Genomic DNA, 12,577 nt, shown 5'->3' on the forward strand with positions numbered 1-12,577 from the left:
GCCTTCAGATCAGGCGACGCACAGGCCTACAGCACATCCACAGCTAACCTGAAGAGGGGCATCAAAGAGGCCAAGCACTGCTACAAGCGAAAGATAGAGGAGCGTTTTTTCAACTCTGACCCTCGACGTATGTGGCAAGACATCCAGGCCATCAGTGATTACAAATCATCCCACTCCACCCCTGCTGCCACTGATGTCCTCTTCTTGAATGAGCTTAATGACTTTTATGCTTGCTTTGAGAGAGACATCAGAGAGACTACCACCAAGTTCAAACCCTCGGTTGTCCACCCTCCAATCATACTCTCCTGCACAGATGTCTGCAACGCACTGAGCCGGATCAGCACACACAAAGCCGCTTGACCAGACAACATCCCTGGATGCGTACTCGGAGCATGTGCTGATCAGCTTGCTGGGGTCTTCACAGACATCCTCAACCTGTCTCTTGTCCAAACAGCTGTTCCCACTTGCTTTAAATGCACCTCCATTGTGCGAGTGGCAAAACACTCCAGCCCATCATACCTGAACGACTACCGCCCTGTAGCACAGGCACCTATTGTCAAGAAGTGCCTGGTTCTTGCTTACCTGAAGGACTCCCTGCCATCCACATTGGATTCTCACCAGTTTGCCTACTGCAGCATTAGGAGCACAGAAGATGCAGTTTTCTATGGTACTGCACTCTGTGCTCACACACTTAGACAATAAGAACACTTATGCACGTATGCTGTTTGTTGACTTCAGCTCAGCATTTAACACCATCATTCCATCCAAGTTAATAGCCAAATTAGTAGATCTGGGCATTAACACCTTCACTTGCAACTGGATTATGGACTTTCTGACCAACAGACCCCAGCAGGTTCGATCAGGCTCCATCTGCTCCAACGCCATCACAGGCAGGCGTTTCGGGTGCCTCCGGACCAGGACCAGCCACCTAAAGAACAGCTTTTTGTCCTAGGGCTGTCTGTTTATTGAACTCTGCCCCTCGCTGATCCTACTGTTACACCCCACCCACCTCACACTTTGTTATTGTGCTAATGGACTGTCTACACAAAAACATATGCTCACTTGTACATTTGCTCATTTCTCACCCCACACTTTATTTCATTGCCTTGTACTTGTACATGCGAAATGACAATAAAGTTGAATCTAATCTAAATTGTGTCCAATTAGCCATTTTCATGTGTCATGTGACTCTTTAGAGTTACAAAGTCTCAGGTGTGAATGGGGAGCAGGTGTGTTAAATTTGGTGTTATCGTTCTCACTCTCTCATACTGGTCACTGGAAGTTCATGTGGTTTAAATTCAAAGGATCAAGCTGAGGGTTAGTAATGGTCTGGGCAGGAATATCCTTGGAGGATCACACAGACCACAACATGCTAGCCAATGGTACCCTTACTGCTGTTAGATACTAGGCTGGGCCATTGTCAGACCATACACTGCCTCAGTAGGCTCTGGGTTCCTTCTGGTCCATGACAATGACTGGCCTTATGTGGGTAGGCAGTTTCATGATGTTGAAGGCATTGATGCCAGTGACTGGCACAGACTGTACGGGAGCTCACTGACGCCCTGACTTGGGTCTGGTAGGAGATCCCCACGACACCATCTGCCACTTCATCAGTAGCACACCCACATAATCTGAAGTGCGTACAAGTGAATGGAGGCTATACATAATACTGACTTACATAATGAAGTTACATTTATGTACTTACATAATGAGACTTGCCATGATGAAAAGCATGGAAGATGTATCAGTTTGTAATTTCAGTGTTATTTTTAATCCAGCCCTCAACAGGTTTGATTATTTTGGTTTTGAGTTACCATTGTCACATCATTTTGTTTCCAAGCAATAACACTTATGTATATAAGTAAAGGTTTTCAACTGGAATATTATTTTCCATGAGATCCATTGTGTGATTTAAGTTCCATAACCTATAAGATAAGGTAAGATAAACCTTTATTCGTCTAACAATGGGGAAATTTCTCTGTTACAGCAGCAAAGAGAAAGAAATGCATAGAATAGAGACATACACAACACAATGTATAAATACAGAGAAGTAAAAAAAGAGACCACAAATGCCCCTTTTCCACCGAGGCAATTTGAGTGCTGGTTCAGAGCCAGAGCCTAATTTAGAACCAGTTCTTTCTTTTTCGACAGACAAAGCACCGGCTCTGAACCAGGAAAAGTGGATCTTATGTAGCACCAAAACATTGCTGGTCTTGACTTAAGAACAGCTTGTGTCAGGATCTGGGGGTGGGGTTACTGTTAATGCATTTGATAATGTACCTTAAATATATTAATGTTTAATAAATTTTTACCGCAATATGATCAATTATCAGCACACATGATAGTAGGTAGCTACATGCCAAGGCTACCTTTTTTCTGTGTTAATGATAAAATAATGTTATGTACTTTCTCGATTACAACCTCCGTTTATACAAATTACATGGAGCTGCAAGTACACATTGGACTCGCCGTGTTTGGATGCCAATGTAGGTTCACAAAGCCATGAGCTTTAACAGTAAAGTAAAATCCGCCATTGTTGATATTGTGTTTGTGTTTGCCGCTGCTGCACTAAAGTTGCTGGGAAACGAGACATGTATACAGTGACGTCGGACTCGGCTCTGTGATGGCTCTCTAGCCGATTGAAAGGCAAACGTTCTTAGACGGTTCAACAGTCGAACCAACTTTGAACCAGCACAAGCACTAGCTCTGAACCATCACCCGGTTCTTTTTGGTGGAAAAGGGGCAAAGTAGTAGTTACGCTAACAAACATATTGCACACAAGGAATATTGCATGTTTTTCAAAATTTCTGTTATTGTTATAATTAAGTGTTGTTTAAAATAACTTTGTTATTGTTATTATTACAGTTTTACAGTATTATTACAGTGTACTATGGTGACTGGTTCACTGGGAGCAGCTTTGATTGTACAGTCTAAGAGCAGCAGGTAGAAAATACCGTCTGTATTGCTACCGTCTGTAGTCCACTCTTACAATGTCCTTTCCCTGAATGTTCACTGGTGGTAATGAAGTTTGTTTGTGCCTACGGAAATCCAACACCTGTTCTTTGGTTTCCCCTGCACTTAACTGGAGGCAGCTCCGTTGGCACCAGTCAACAAAGTTCTGGATCAGTCCTCTGTACTCCCTGTCATCATCATATGTGATCAGACCGACGTTGGCAGGGTCATCAGAGAACTTCTGCAGGTGACAGATTGCTGAGCTGAACATGAAGTCTGCAGTGTATACGGTGAAGAGGAACAGGGACAGAACCGTTCCCTGCAGGGCTTCAGTGTTGCAGACAACCATGTCAGACTCTCAGTCACAAGTCTTCACATTCTGTGGTCGGTCTGTGAGGTAGTCCAATATCCAAGCAGACAGATGATGGTCCATTCCCATGTACACCATCTTATCCCTTTGGGAGCACAGGTTGGATGGTGTTAAAACCACTAGAGAAGTCAAAAAACATGACTCTCACTGTGCTCCCAGCCTTTTCCAGGTGCGAAATAGCCCGATTTAGGAGGAAGATGACAGCGTCTTCCACTCCAATGCCAGGTTGGTAGGCAAACTGAAGTGGATCCATTGATGGGCTCACCAGAGGTCGGAGATGAGTGAGCACCAGCCTCTCCAATGTCTTCATCATTTCATTTTCAAGTCAGTGCCACTGGTCGGTAGTCCCCAAGATCATTTGATTTGATCAAACCTAACTGAACTGGAGATGTTTTGTAAGAAGAAACGGTCCAAAATACATTCATCCAGAATTCAGACTCATTACAGGCTAGGCACTCATTACAGGAAGCTCCAGACACTCATTACAGGAAGCGTCTTGAGGCTGTTATTTCTGCTAAAGGAGGCTCTACTAAATATTGATGTGATTTTCTGTTGGGGTGCCCAAATTTATGCAACTGTCTAATTTCATTTTGATGAATATTGCACATTTTCTGTTAATCCAATAAACCTCATTTCACTACTGAAATATTACTGTGTCCTTCAGTTATTTGACAGATCAAAATGAAATTGCTGATCCAAACACCCAAATATTTATAAATGAAAATCATGGAAATTGTCAGGGGTTCCTAAACTTTTGCATACAACTGTACCCTTATTTCCCCCTTTCTTGTAATCCCCAGAACTATGAACACACACATGCAAAGCTGCAGCATGTGAATGCAAAATTGCACAAGGACACAATTGATAATTGCTTATCATTACTTACTACTCTTTATTTAGTTATTTATGATGTTTTTAAAATTCTTATTATATTTTTATATTCTGTTTTTCTATATTTATTCTGTCTAGAAGAGTAGCTATACATAATTGCATTGTACATGTGTGTACAGTAAGTACAATAAAGTTTGAATCTGATACTGAGGTTCAATTTATCATATTTTCACGGTGAGTTTATCAAGCCCATTTAATACATGTATTTTAAATACTTTCGAGAGGTGCTAGTAATTCTGGAGCTGACTATACATGCAGCTCTGTCTTAAATACTAAATTGTATACACATACCGTGATTTTTTTTTTTATGTTCTGCATATCACGCACTGTTAAAATGCCTAAAAAATTCTCACCACCAACCATTCAGTAGAAATGATCCCCTTACTGCTAAACTTCAACCATTTGGTTCTTGAATAAGGACCTAGCACTGCAAGTTATTTAACCTTATTTTTTCAAATTGTGTATATCCTGCCTGACCCTGTACTTTTTTCTCTTTTACCTTATGTCTCATAGGGAGTGGCAGATGGAGAGATCTTTTCAGACAGCACTGTTTCTGCTCAGGCCAGAGATGATCTTTATTCTAGGAGATGTTTTTGATGAAGGCAAATGGAGCTCCCCTAAGGTACTGTAGTAAAGTAGTAAGACTACAGGGTCTAGATATTCAACATTAGTTGCCTATGTGCACTGACACAATTCTTAAAATTAAACATTCAACTGCATATTTGGTCAATCTGGTACCAGCCTTGGCCAAAGCATCTTTTTCTACCCTTCATGTGAACCATATTAACCGCATTTATGTCATTCATTACAAACAGACCAACTTCTGTTTAGCTGAATTAACTGACTCAATTTCCCTAGGGCCCGAACTGATACGAGATTGCTATGAGATTAGGGTAAACATTAAGCTCATGTACCCATTGAGCACAATAACATATTTGAGCTCAGATTTTATAAAGAAAAAAATTTGTATTATTCTAATTGATGTTTTTAACCAATTAATGTGTTCTTACTGCATATCTCCTGTAATTTTAAGCCAATCACACTCACTCATTTCACACTCAGATATGTATTCTCATGTGTTCTCATTTTTTAGCAGCCATTTTGAAAGCTTTGACTAGAAAAGAAGCCTTGTAAATGCACATTTTTTAGTTGTATAAGCCTTTATTTTGAATAAGTATCACTACTTTTTGCAAAATTAAGAGATTGTTTAAAATTTTAAATAATATTAACTTTTTACAGTTAAATCAGTAGACCTTTTTAGAGACTTAATACAGGTGTTACAGAGTTAGCTCACTAGCTGTATAAGATTGCATGATTTACTTGTTTACATGTTAACAGGTCTTTTAAAATCCATAATGTTATAAATTTAAGCTTAAGGTGAACTTAAAGGGTAGAGTAACATGAAAATCACACATTAAAAATAAAAAAACAATATTTGTTCATATTAAACTGTGTATAAACTTAGTAAATGACCTAGATTACTTATGATGGCGAATCCTTTCCTTTCAAATGTTATGAAATATCTTTTAATCAAAAAAAAAAAAAATGCCGCTGTGCCAATTAAGCTCCATTTCAGATCACTTGCATGGAATTTCTATGTAAATATTTCATAAAAAGACTTCAAATCTTCACTAATGGCTGTCACTTTAAGATGATCTTAAAATTAACAGGCTAATAAATTATTTTTAAAGCCTTAAGATGACAAAATCCAGGAGGACCTATAGTTCTTGGCCAAAGATGAAAGATGAATGTTGTCTGTACAAAGAGGGAGCAATCAGAAACCAGTCTTATCTGTCCAAGATAATAGACAGGAATAGACAGGAAAGCTCTGACCCAGAGAGAAAAAGAGCACACCGGTGTTAAGGTGCATCAAGGGCAGCATGTTTACAGTACCTGAGTGCACAGACAGAAAGGGAGATATCAGGTTGTCTTCAGGTAGGCTCAGTTAAAATAAGAAAAACTGAACTGTTGTAGAAAGGTTTGTGATAAGTCAGTGTGTCAGTGATGCACATACTGCCCAAAAGGAACAAATCTATGGATGACTGCATGGATCTTATTGCTACTAGTTGAGTAAGAGTAATTGACTGGTCAAGTTTACCAAAAGCACAGCTTTTGGAAATAAGTGGGTAAAGTAGCGGGTCGGGTATTATTTTAGTTTATTTATTATTTGCAGTTCGAGTTGTGGTTGGGTTTTTCAAAAGATTGGGCGGGTATGAGCCGCTTGTGAATGTACCCATACAAGGCAATGAATGGCACAGCCACATGTTGTGAAACAATGGATGACTCACAGCCGCATGATAAACCACAGAACATACAGTGCATCCAGAAAGTATTGACAGCGTTTTACTTTTTCCACATTTTGTTACAGTATGTTACAGCCTTATTCCAAAATGGATTAAATTCGTTGTTTTCCTCAAAATTCTACAAACAATACCCCATAATGACAACGTGAAAAGTTTTTTGTAATCTTTGCAAATTTATTTTTAAAAAAATAGAAAAAATAATGTACATAAGTATTAACAGCATGTGCTCAATACTTTGCTGAAGTACCTTTGGCAGCAATTACAGCTGCATTTTTTTAAAAATATGATGCTACAAGCATGGCACACCTATTTTTCTTCAATTCTTCTTTGCAGGACTTTTTAAGATCCACCAGGTTGCATGAATGGCTGTGGATGCTCCCCAATCAGGTTTACGTCCAAGCTTTGGCTGTGCCACTGAAGGACATTCACAAAGTTGTCCCGTAGCCACTCCATTGTTATCTTGGCTGTGTGCTTAGGGTCATCTTTCTCTCTATCCTGACTAGTCTTCCAGTTTCTGCCACTGAAAAACATCCTCACAGCATGATGCTGCCAGCACTATGCTTCACTCTAGGAATGGTATTTGCCAGGTGATAAGTGGTGCCTGGTTTCCTCCAGACATTATCCTTGCTATTTAGGTGAAAGAATTCAATCTTTGTTTCATCAGACCAGAGAGTTTTGTTTTCCATGGCCTGAGAGTCCTTCAGGTGCCTTTTGGCAAATTCCAAGGGGACCATCATGCACCTTTTGCTAAGGAGTGGTTTCCTTCTGGCTATTCTAATACATGCCTGATTTATGGCATGCTTATGGCGGATGTTCCTCTGGAAGGTTCTCCTCTCTCTAAAGAGAAATGCTGGAGCTTTGTCAGGGTGTCCATCGGGTTCTTGTTCACTTCTCTTACTAATTTCTGTCTCCCCCATGCATTTGGCTGGGTGGCCCACTCTAGGAAGAGTTTTTGGTGGCTCCAGACTTCTTCCATTTATGGATGATGTAAATCACTGTGCTCATTGGGACCATCAATGCTTCAGAAAATTTTCTGTATGCTTTCTCAGATCTGTGCCTCAAAGTCAATCATGTCTCAAAGGTCTACAGACAATTCCTTGGACTTCATGGCTTGGTTTGTGCTCTGACATGCACTGTTAACTGTAGGACTTTATATAGACAAGTCTGTGCCTTTCTAGATCATGTCCAAGCAACTGAATTTACCAATCAAGTTGAAGAAACATCTCAAGGATGATCAGTTTAAACAGGATGCACCTGAGATCAATTGCAAATATCATGGTAAAGGCTCTGAATACAATTTTTTTTGTTTTTAATTTTTAATAAATTTGCAAAGATTTCAAGACAACTTATTTCATGTTTTTATTATGGGATATTATTTGTAGAATATTGAAGTCAATAATAAGTTTAATCCATTTTGGAATAAGGCTGTAACAAAAATGTGAAAAAAGCGAAGCACTGTGACTAACTTCAAGATGTACAGTACTGTGTGTCTTGGGCTCTAAAGAATGTCTTAATGTAGAGGTAAAAGTACTGCTGGTTTGCACTAGAATGTTTCTGACCAGACTGAACCTCAGTTGAAGATATTGAAGATTATTTACACACACTAAAAAAGCGCTACCACTGACCACTGCATGCATGACCTCATGAGAATTGACAACACACTGGATCTATATTTTACTTAAGCAGACTACACAGTGTGAGTTTAGAGACTGCTGTGTCTATTTTATGGAAATGTAGCTTAGCCAGAGAGAGAGAGAGAGAGAGAGAGAGAGAGATCTGGCGAAAGATCTGGCCACTGACATTCAGATTGGCAGGTTCACCTTCTTTTGTCAAAACAGAAAGGCAGCTCTCTGTGGTAAGACTCATGTTGGTGGCCTGTGTGTCTACATCCAGACAAAATGGTGCAAGAAACTTTCTGATTACTGCTCTTTGCTGATGGAGTCTGTAATTGTTAGAAGCAGAACTTTTTATTTATCTCAGGGATTCACTAATTTTCATTGGCTCAGTGTACATTCCCCCAGTGTTAATGCTAAGGAGACACTTTATCTTTATGGGGCTATTATTGAATTGCAGATTGCTCACTTCTATGGACGTCAAATCAGTGCTCCATCAGAATTTTGACTTTGCAAAGAGAGAGGCAAACATGCTGGATCTTGTTTACACAAACATCCCTGGTTCATATTGTGTGGAGCCTCACCTCCACCTACTCATCCCATGTCTCTATTATGCTAATTCCAGCAAACAGACTGTATGCCAGACAATTGAATCTGGTTTTAAAACAGATGAAAACATGGGCAGCAGGAGCCAACTTTTGTCTACAGGACTGTTTTGAGCCACTTGCATGTTCAGGGAGGCTGCAACCAATGTTGTTACTACCAACTTGAAAGAATATGTCAGTGATCCGATAGATTAATTGTTGATGCACAAGTGCATTGTTGATGTGAATTCAGAGCAAGTGACAAGGTAACCCTAAGAACAGAAAGGGCCAATCTGTTCAGGATTCACCTATTATCATGTAGTTCTTTGAAAGGCTCATTATAGCCCCGTTTACACTGCAGGTAAAAGTAGCTCAAATCTGATTTTTTTTTTGGGTCAAGCGACCAGGTCAGACTTCTTCAGGAGTAGTGTGAACACTCAAATCTAGCCCAGATCTGATTTTTTCAAATCAGATTCAGACCACTTCCATATGTGGTCCTGAATCAGACCCAAATCTGATTTTTTCCAATGTGGCCGCAATGTGAACAACCAAGGCGGATTTGATGCGACTTTTACGTCAATCTACATCGACATTCGTCACAATTATGCGCCGGGGAGTACGCACACAAACGTGACTACGCCTACAAAATGGATCAAATAATCAAAAGTTGCCCTCGACATTCAAAAATTTTCAAACATTTCAAACACAAAATATTTAGAAAGAAAAGCGAAAATGCTAACTTCCTCCATAACCTTGCCAATTTTTTTTCTTTTTTTCGTTTGCACATGCGGGTCAGTTTGAAACAGCAAACAGTTCACACAATTATCTGATATAGGCCACATTTTAAAGAGTAATGTGAACAGCCAGATCTGAGCAAAATTTCCGAATTGAGCATTAAGACTTGCAGTGTGAACGTGGCCTATGAGTCATCACAAGACCACTGCCACTCTCAGTGGGCCCCATAATTTTCATATTGTCCCAGCCACTACAACTGGTGCATCTGACAGGGCATCTAGGTGATCACTAACTACAGGACAACTTTACCTGCTGTGACCATGATGCTGCACTTCCAGATACACAGTATAATTTCTACATTCGATTTTGAGACACAGAATGACATGTTAGTGAGGAAGACCATCTGTCTTTGAAATGACCATGTGCTTTGCCTCACCACAGCTGATGTGAGGAAAATTCAGAGTTAACCCACTGAAGGCTGTTGGACCAGAAAACATTCCTGGTCAAGTGCTCAAGGAACATGTAGACAAGAAAATGGATGTCTTTACAGACATCTTTAACATAAGGCTGCCAAACCACCGTTAAAAGTTGCTCAGGTTTGCTGACTGTGGAGTGGTGGGACGTTTTATGTCCCAGGAAGCCCTCATGTCTGTCACCTTCTGGTTTTCTCTTTTACTTATGCTGATATAGCTTGCTGGAGTCCCTGTCTGCATTTTGCACATAATGTACATTGTCCAGCACATGATTACAATCATACCTAATATTTTTCTCTTTCTAACCAAACAGCAGCAGCAGCTGCAACAGACTGATTTTACCATATCTGTAAGCAATATTGGCATTTGTACTGGAGGCATTAATCTCAACCACTGTGCTCCTGTAAATCCTGTTCTATAAAACTGTAATATGATTTTAATTACACTCCTGGTTCTGTGGCCACAGTGCAGTGGGGTGGCACAAAGTGGTTCTGTTCTAACGATACAGTAAAATATGGCAAGAATAATAATGTCAATCATTACAATTCTCTTTACCCAGTGTGTATTTGTGAGCTCTTTTTTGGTTTTGCAGACATAATAATAAATTAGGCTCATTAGCAGGAAAAAAGGATTATAGAGAGAGATTTTATCATCTTTGTTTCCTCATCATCTTCTGATTGATGAGAATGGGGAAAAAAGGAAAAAGTCATATAGGACCATTTATAGGCAACAGGTTTTGGCTATTATAAAATAACAATAAACCACTATGGATGTCTGAAGCATAATGATGTAGAACATTTGATTATCTCTTTTTATGGAAATCAATTTTGAGTGTCATGGCAAAGGCTGTGAATTCATATGTGATTTCTTTGTTTTTTATTTTTAATAAATTTGCAAAGATTTCAAGCAAACATATTTCACATTTTCATTATGGGATATTATTTGTAGAATTTTGAAGGAAATAATTAATTTAATCCATTTTAATAATAATTTAATAAACTGTGGTAATAGTGAAGCGCTGTGAACAATTTCAAGATGCACTGTATGTCGTAGGCTCTAAATAATGTCTTAAAGTATTGGTTGCACCAGAATGTTTCTGACTAGACTGAACCTCAGTTGAAGATGGTGAAAATCATTTACACACACTAAATAAATGCGCTACCACTGACTTCTGCATGCATGCCTCATTAGAAGTGACAATAAACTGGATTTATATTTGACTCCAGCAGACTACACACTGTGAGTTTAGAGACTGCTGTGTCTATTTTATGGAGATGTGGCTCAGCGGGAGATTTCAGTTGACATTCAGATTGGCAGGCTCACCTTCTTTTGTCAAAACAGAAAGGCAGCTCTCTGTGGTAAGACTCATGGTGGTGGCCTGTCTCTCTTCATCCAGAAAAATGGTGCAAGAAATATTTTAAATTAATTTTAAACTTTAAATGCATGTATTAATTTATTCATTCATTTTTATTCTTATTTTTCTCCTTCTACCTATATATATATATATATATATATATTTTTTTTTCTTTTCTTTTCTTTAAATCTCTTGTGTTTCTATACTTTTCTAAAGCTGTTTTGAGATAATCGTTAAATTTGCTATAAAAATAAAATTGAATTTAATAGCAGTATGGTAACAGGTGATTGTGAATGCAAAATATTTAAGTTTGTCTTAACTTGGATATCGATCACTACTTTTATAGCTATTTATAGGTGTAAATGCCATTTTGTTTCATTCATTGAAATTTCTAATTGTATGATTTATAATTGAGCTCTGACTTTAAACCCCAAATATTGAATTATTATTAAATAATAATGTGAGTTTAAGGCTGTTTTAAATAAAACTACATTTTGATTATTTTCAGGACTGGGAAGATGATGTTAAGCGCTTCAAACAGATCTTCAATCACTCAAGCGACACAGAACTTGTGGTCCTTATTGGCAACCATGACATTGGATTTCATCACGAGTAAGTTTGTTGGCTACATAACAATTATAATTCTTGCCTGAATTAAAAAAAAAAAAGAGTTTCAGTTGCCTTTGTGTTCTCCCAAACAGAATGACCTCCTATAAACTTGAGCGTTTTGAGAAAGTTTTCAATGTAACATCAGCAAAGATACTCACCAAGAGAGGAGTAAAGTAAGCTGCTTCACATTAAATTAGACCATTGTCTGTCCAGGTTTGATAAACTGTTTCCTGTACAATTCTTTGCATGTTTGTGTTTATAGCTTCTTATTGGTGAACAGTGTTGCCCTACATGGAGATCACTGTCCCATCTGTCAGGGTGTGGAGGAAAAACTTTACAGTTTAGCACATCAACTTAACTGCTCCTCACAGGTAACACAAAGTCATCATTAAAATTAGGGATGGAACAGTATAGTGTGGTCATTTTCACTGATGAGGAAACCTGAAAATCTAAGGCAAAGAAATATAATTTACATTTATTTGTAGCAACACTGAGATATCATCTTACTAAAACATTACAGCATCCTACTCCTACAGTAGTAAAATTCAGATTGATTTCTAGATAATGGGCTGAAGGATGTATCAGGGATGGAAGGAGTCATTATTTAGACATTCCTCAAATGTTGTTGCGATGCTGTGTCTTCAGTGTGAGAAGTATATAAGAACAATTTGTCCAGAACAATAATGCCCACCA

General features: G+C 38.7%; 1 protein-coding gene across 1 annotated transcript in view; it reads left to right on the plus strand.

Annotated features, from left to right (window-relative positions):
* The window catches only part of mppe1 (metallophosphoesterase 1), a 28,215-nt gene that overhangs the window by 7,020 nt on the left and 8,618 nt on the right, over positions 1-12,577 (plus strand). The window contains exons 2-5 of the mRNA XM_027172657.2: positions 4,727-4,835; positions 11,784-11,887; positions 11,977-12,057; positions 12,147-12,255. Coding sequence (XP_027028458.1) covers positions 4,727-4,835; positions 11,784-11,887; positions 11,977-12,057; positions 12,147-12,255 — 403 coding nt within the window. The remainder of the gene's footprint in view (positions 1-4,726; positions 4,836-11,783; positions 11,888-11,976; positions 12,058-12,146; positions 12,256-12,577) is intronic.

The sequence above is a fragment of the Tachysurus fulvidraco genome, chromosome 25 (assembly GCF_022655615.1).
Source record: "Tachysurus fulvidraco isolate hzauxx_2018 chromosome 25, HZAU_PFXX_2.0, whole genome shotgun sequence".
Taxonomy (NCBI): Eukaryota; Metazoa; Chordata; class Actinopteri; order Siluriformes; family Bagridae; genus Tachysurus; species Tachysurus fulvidraco.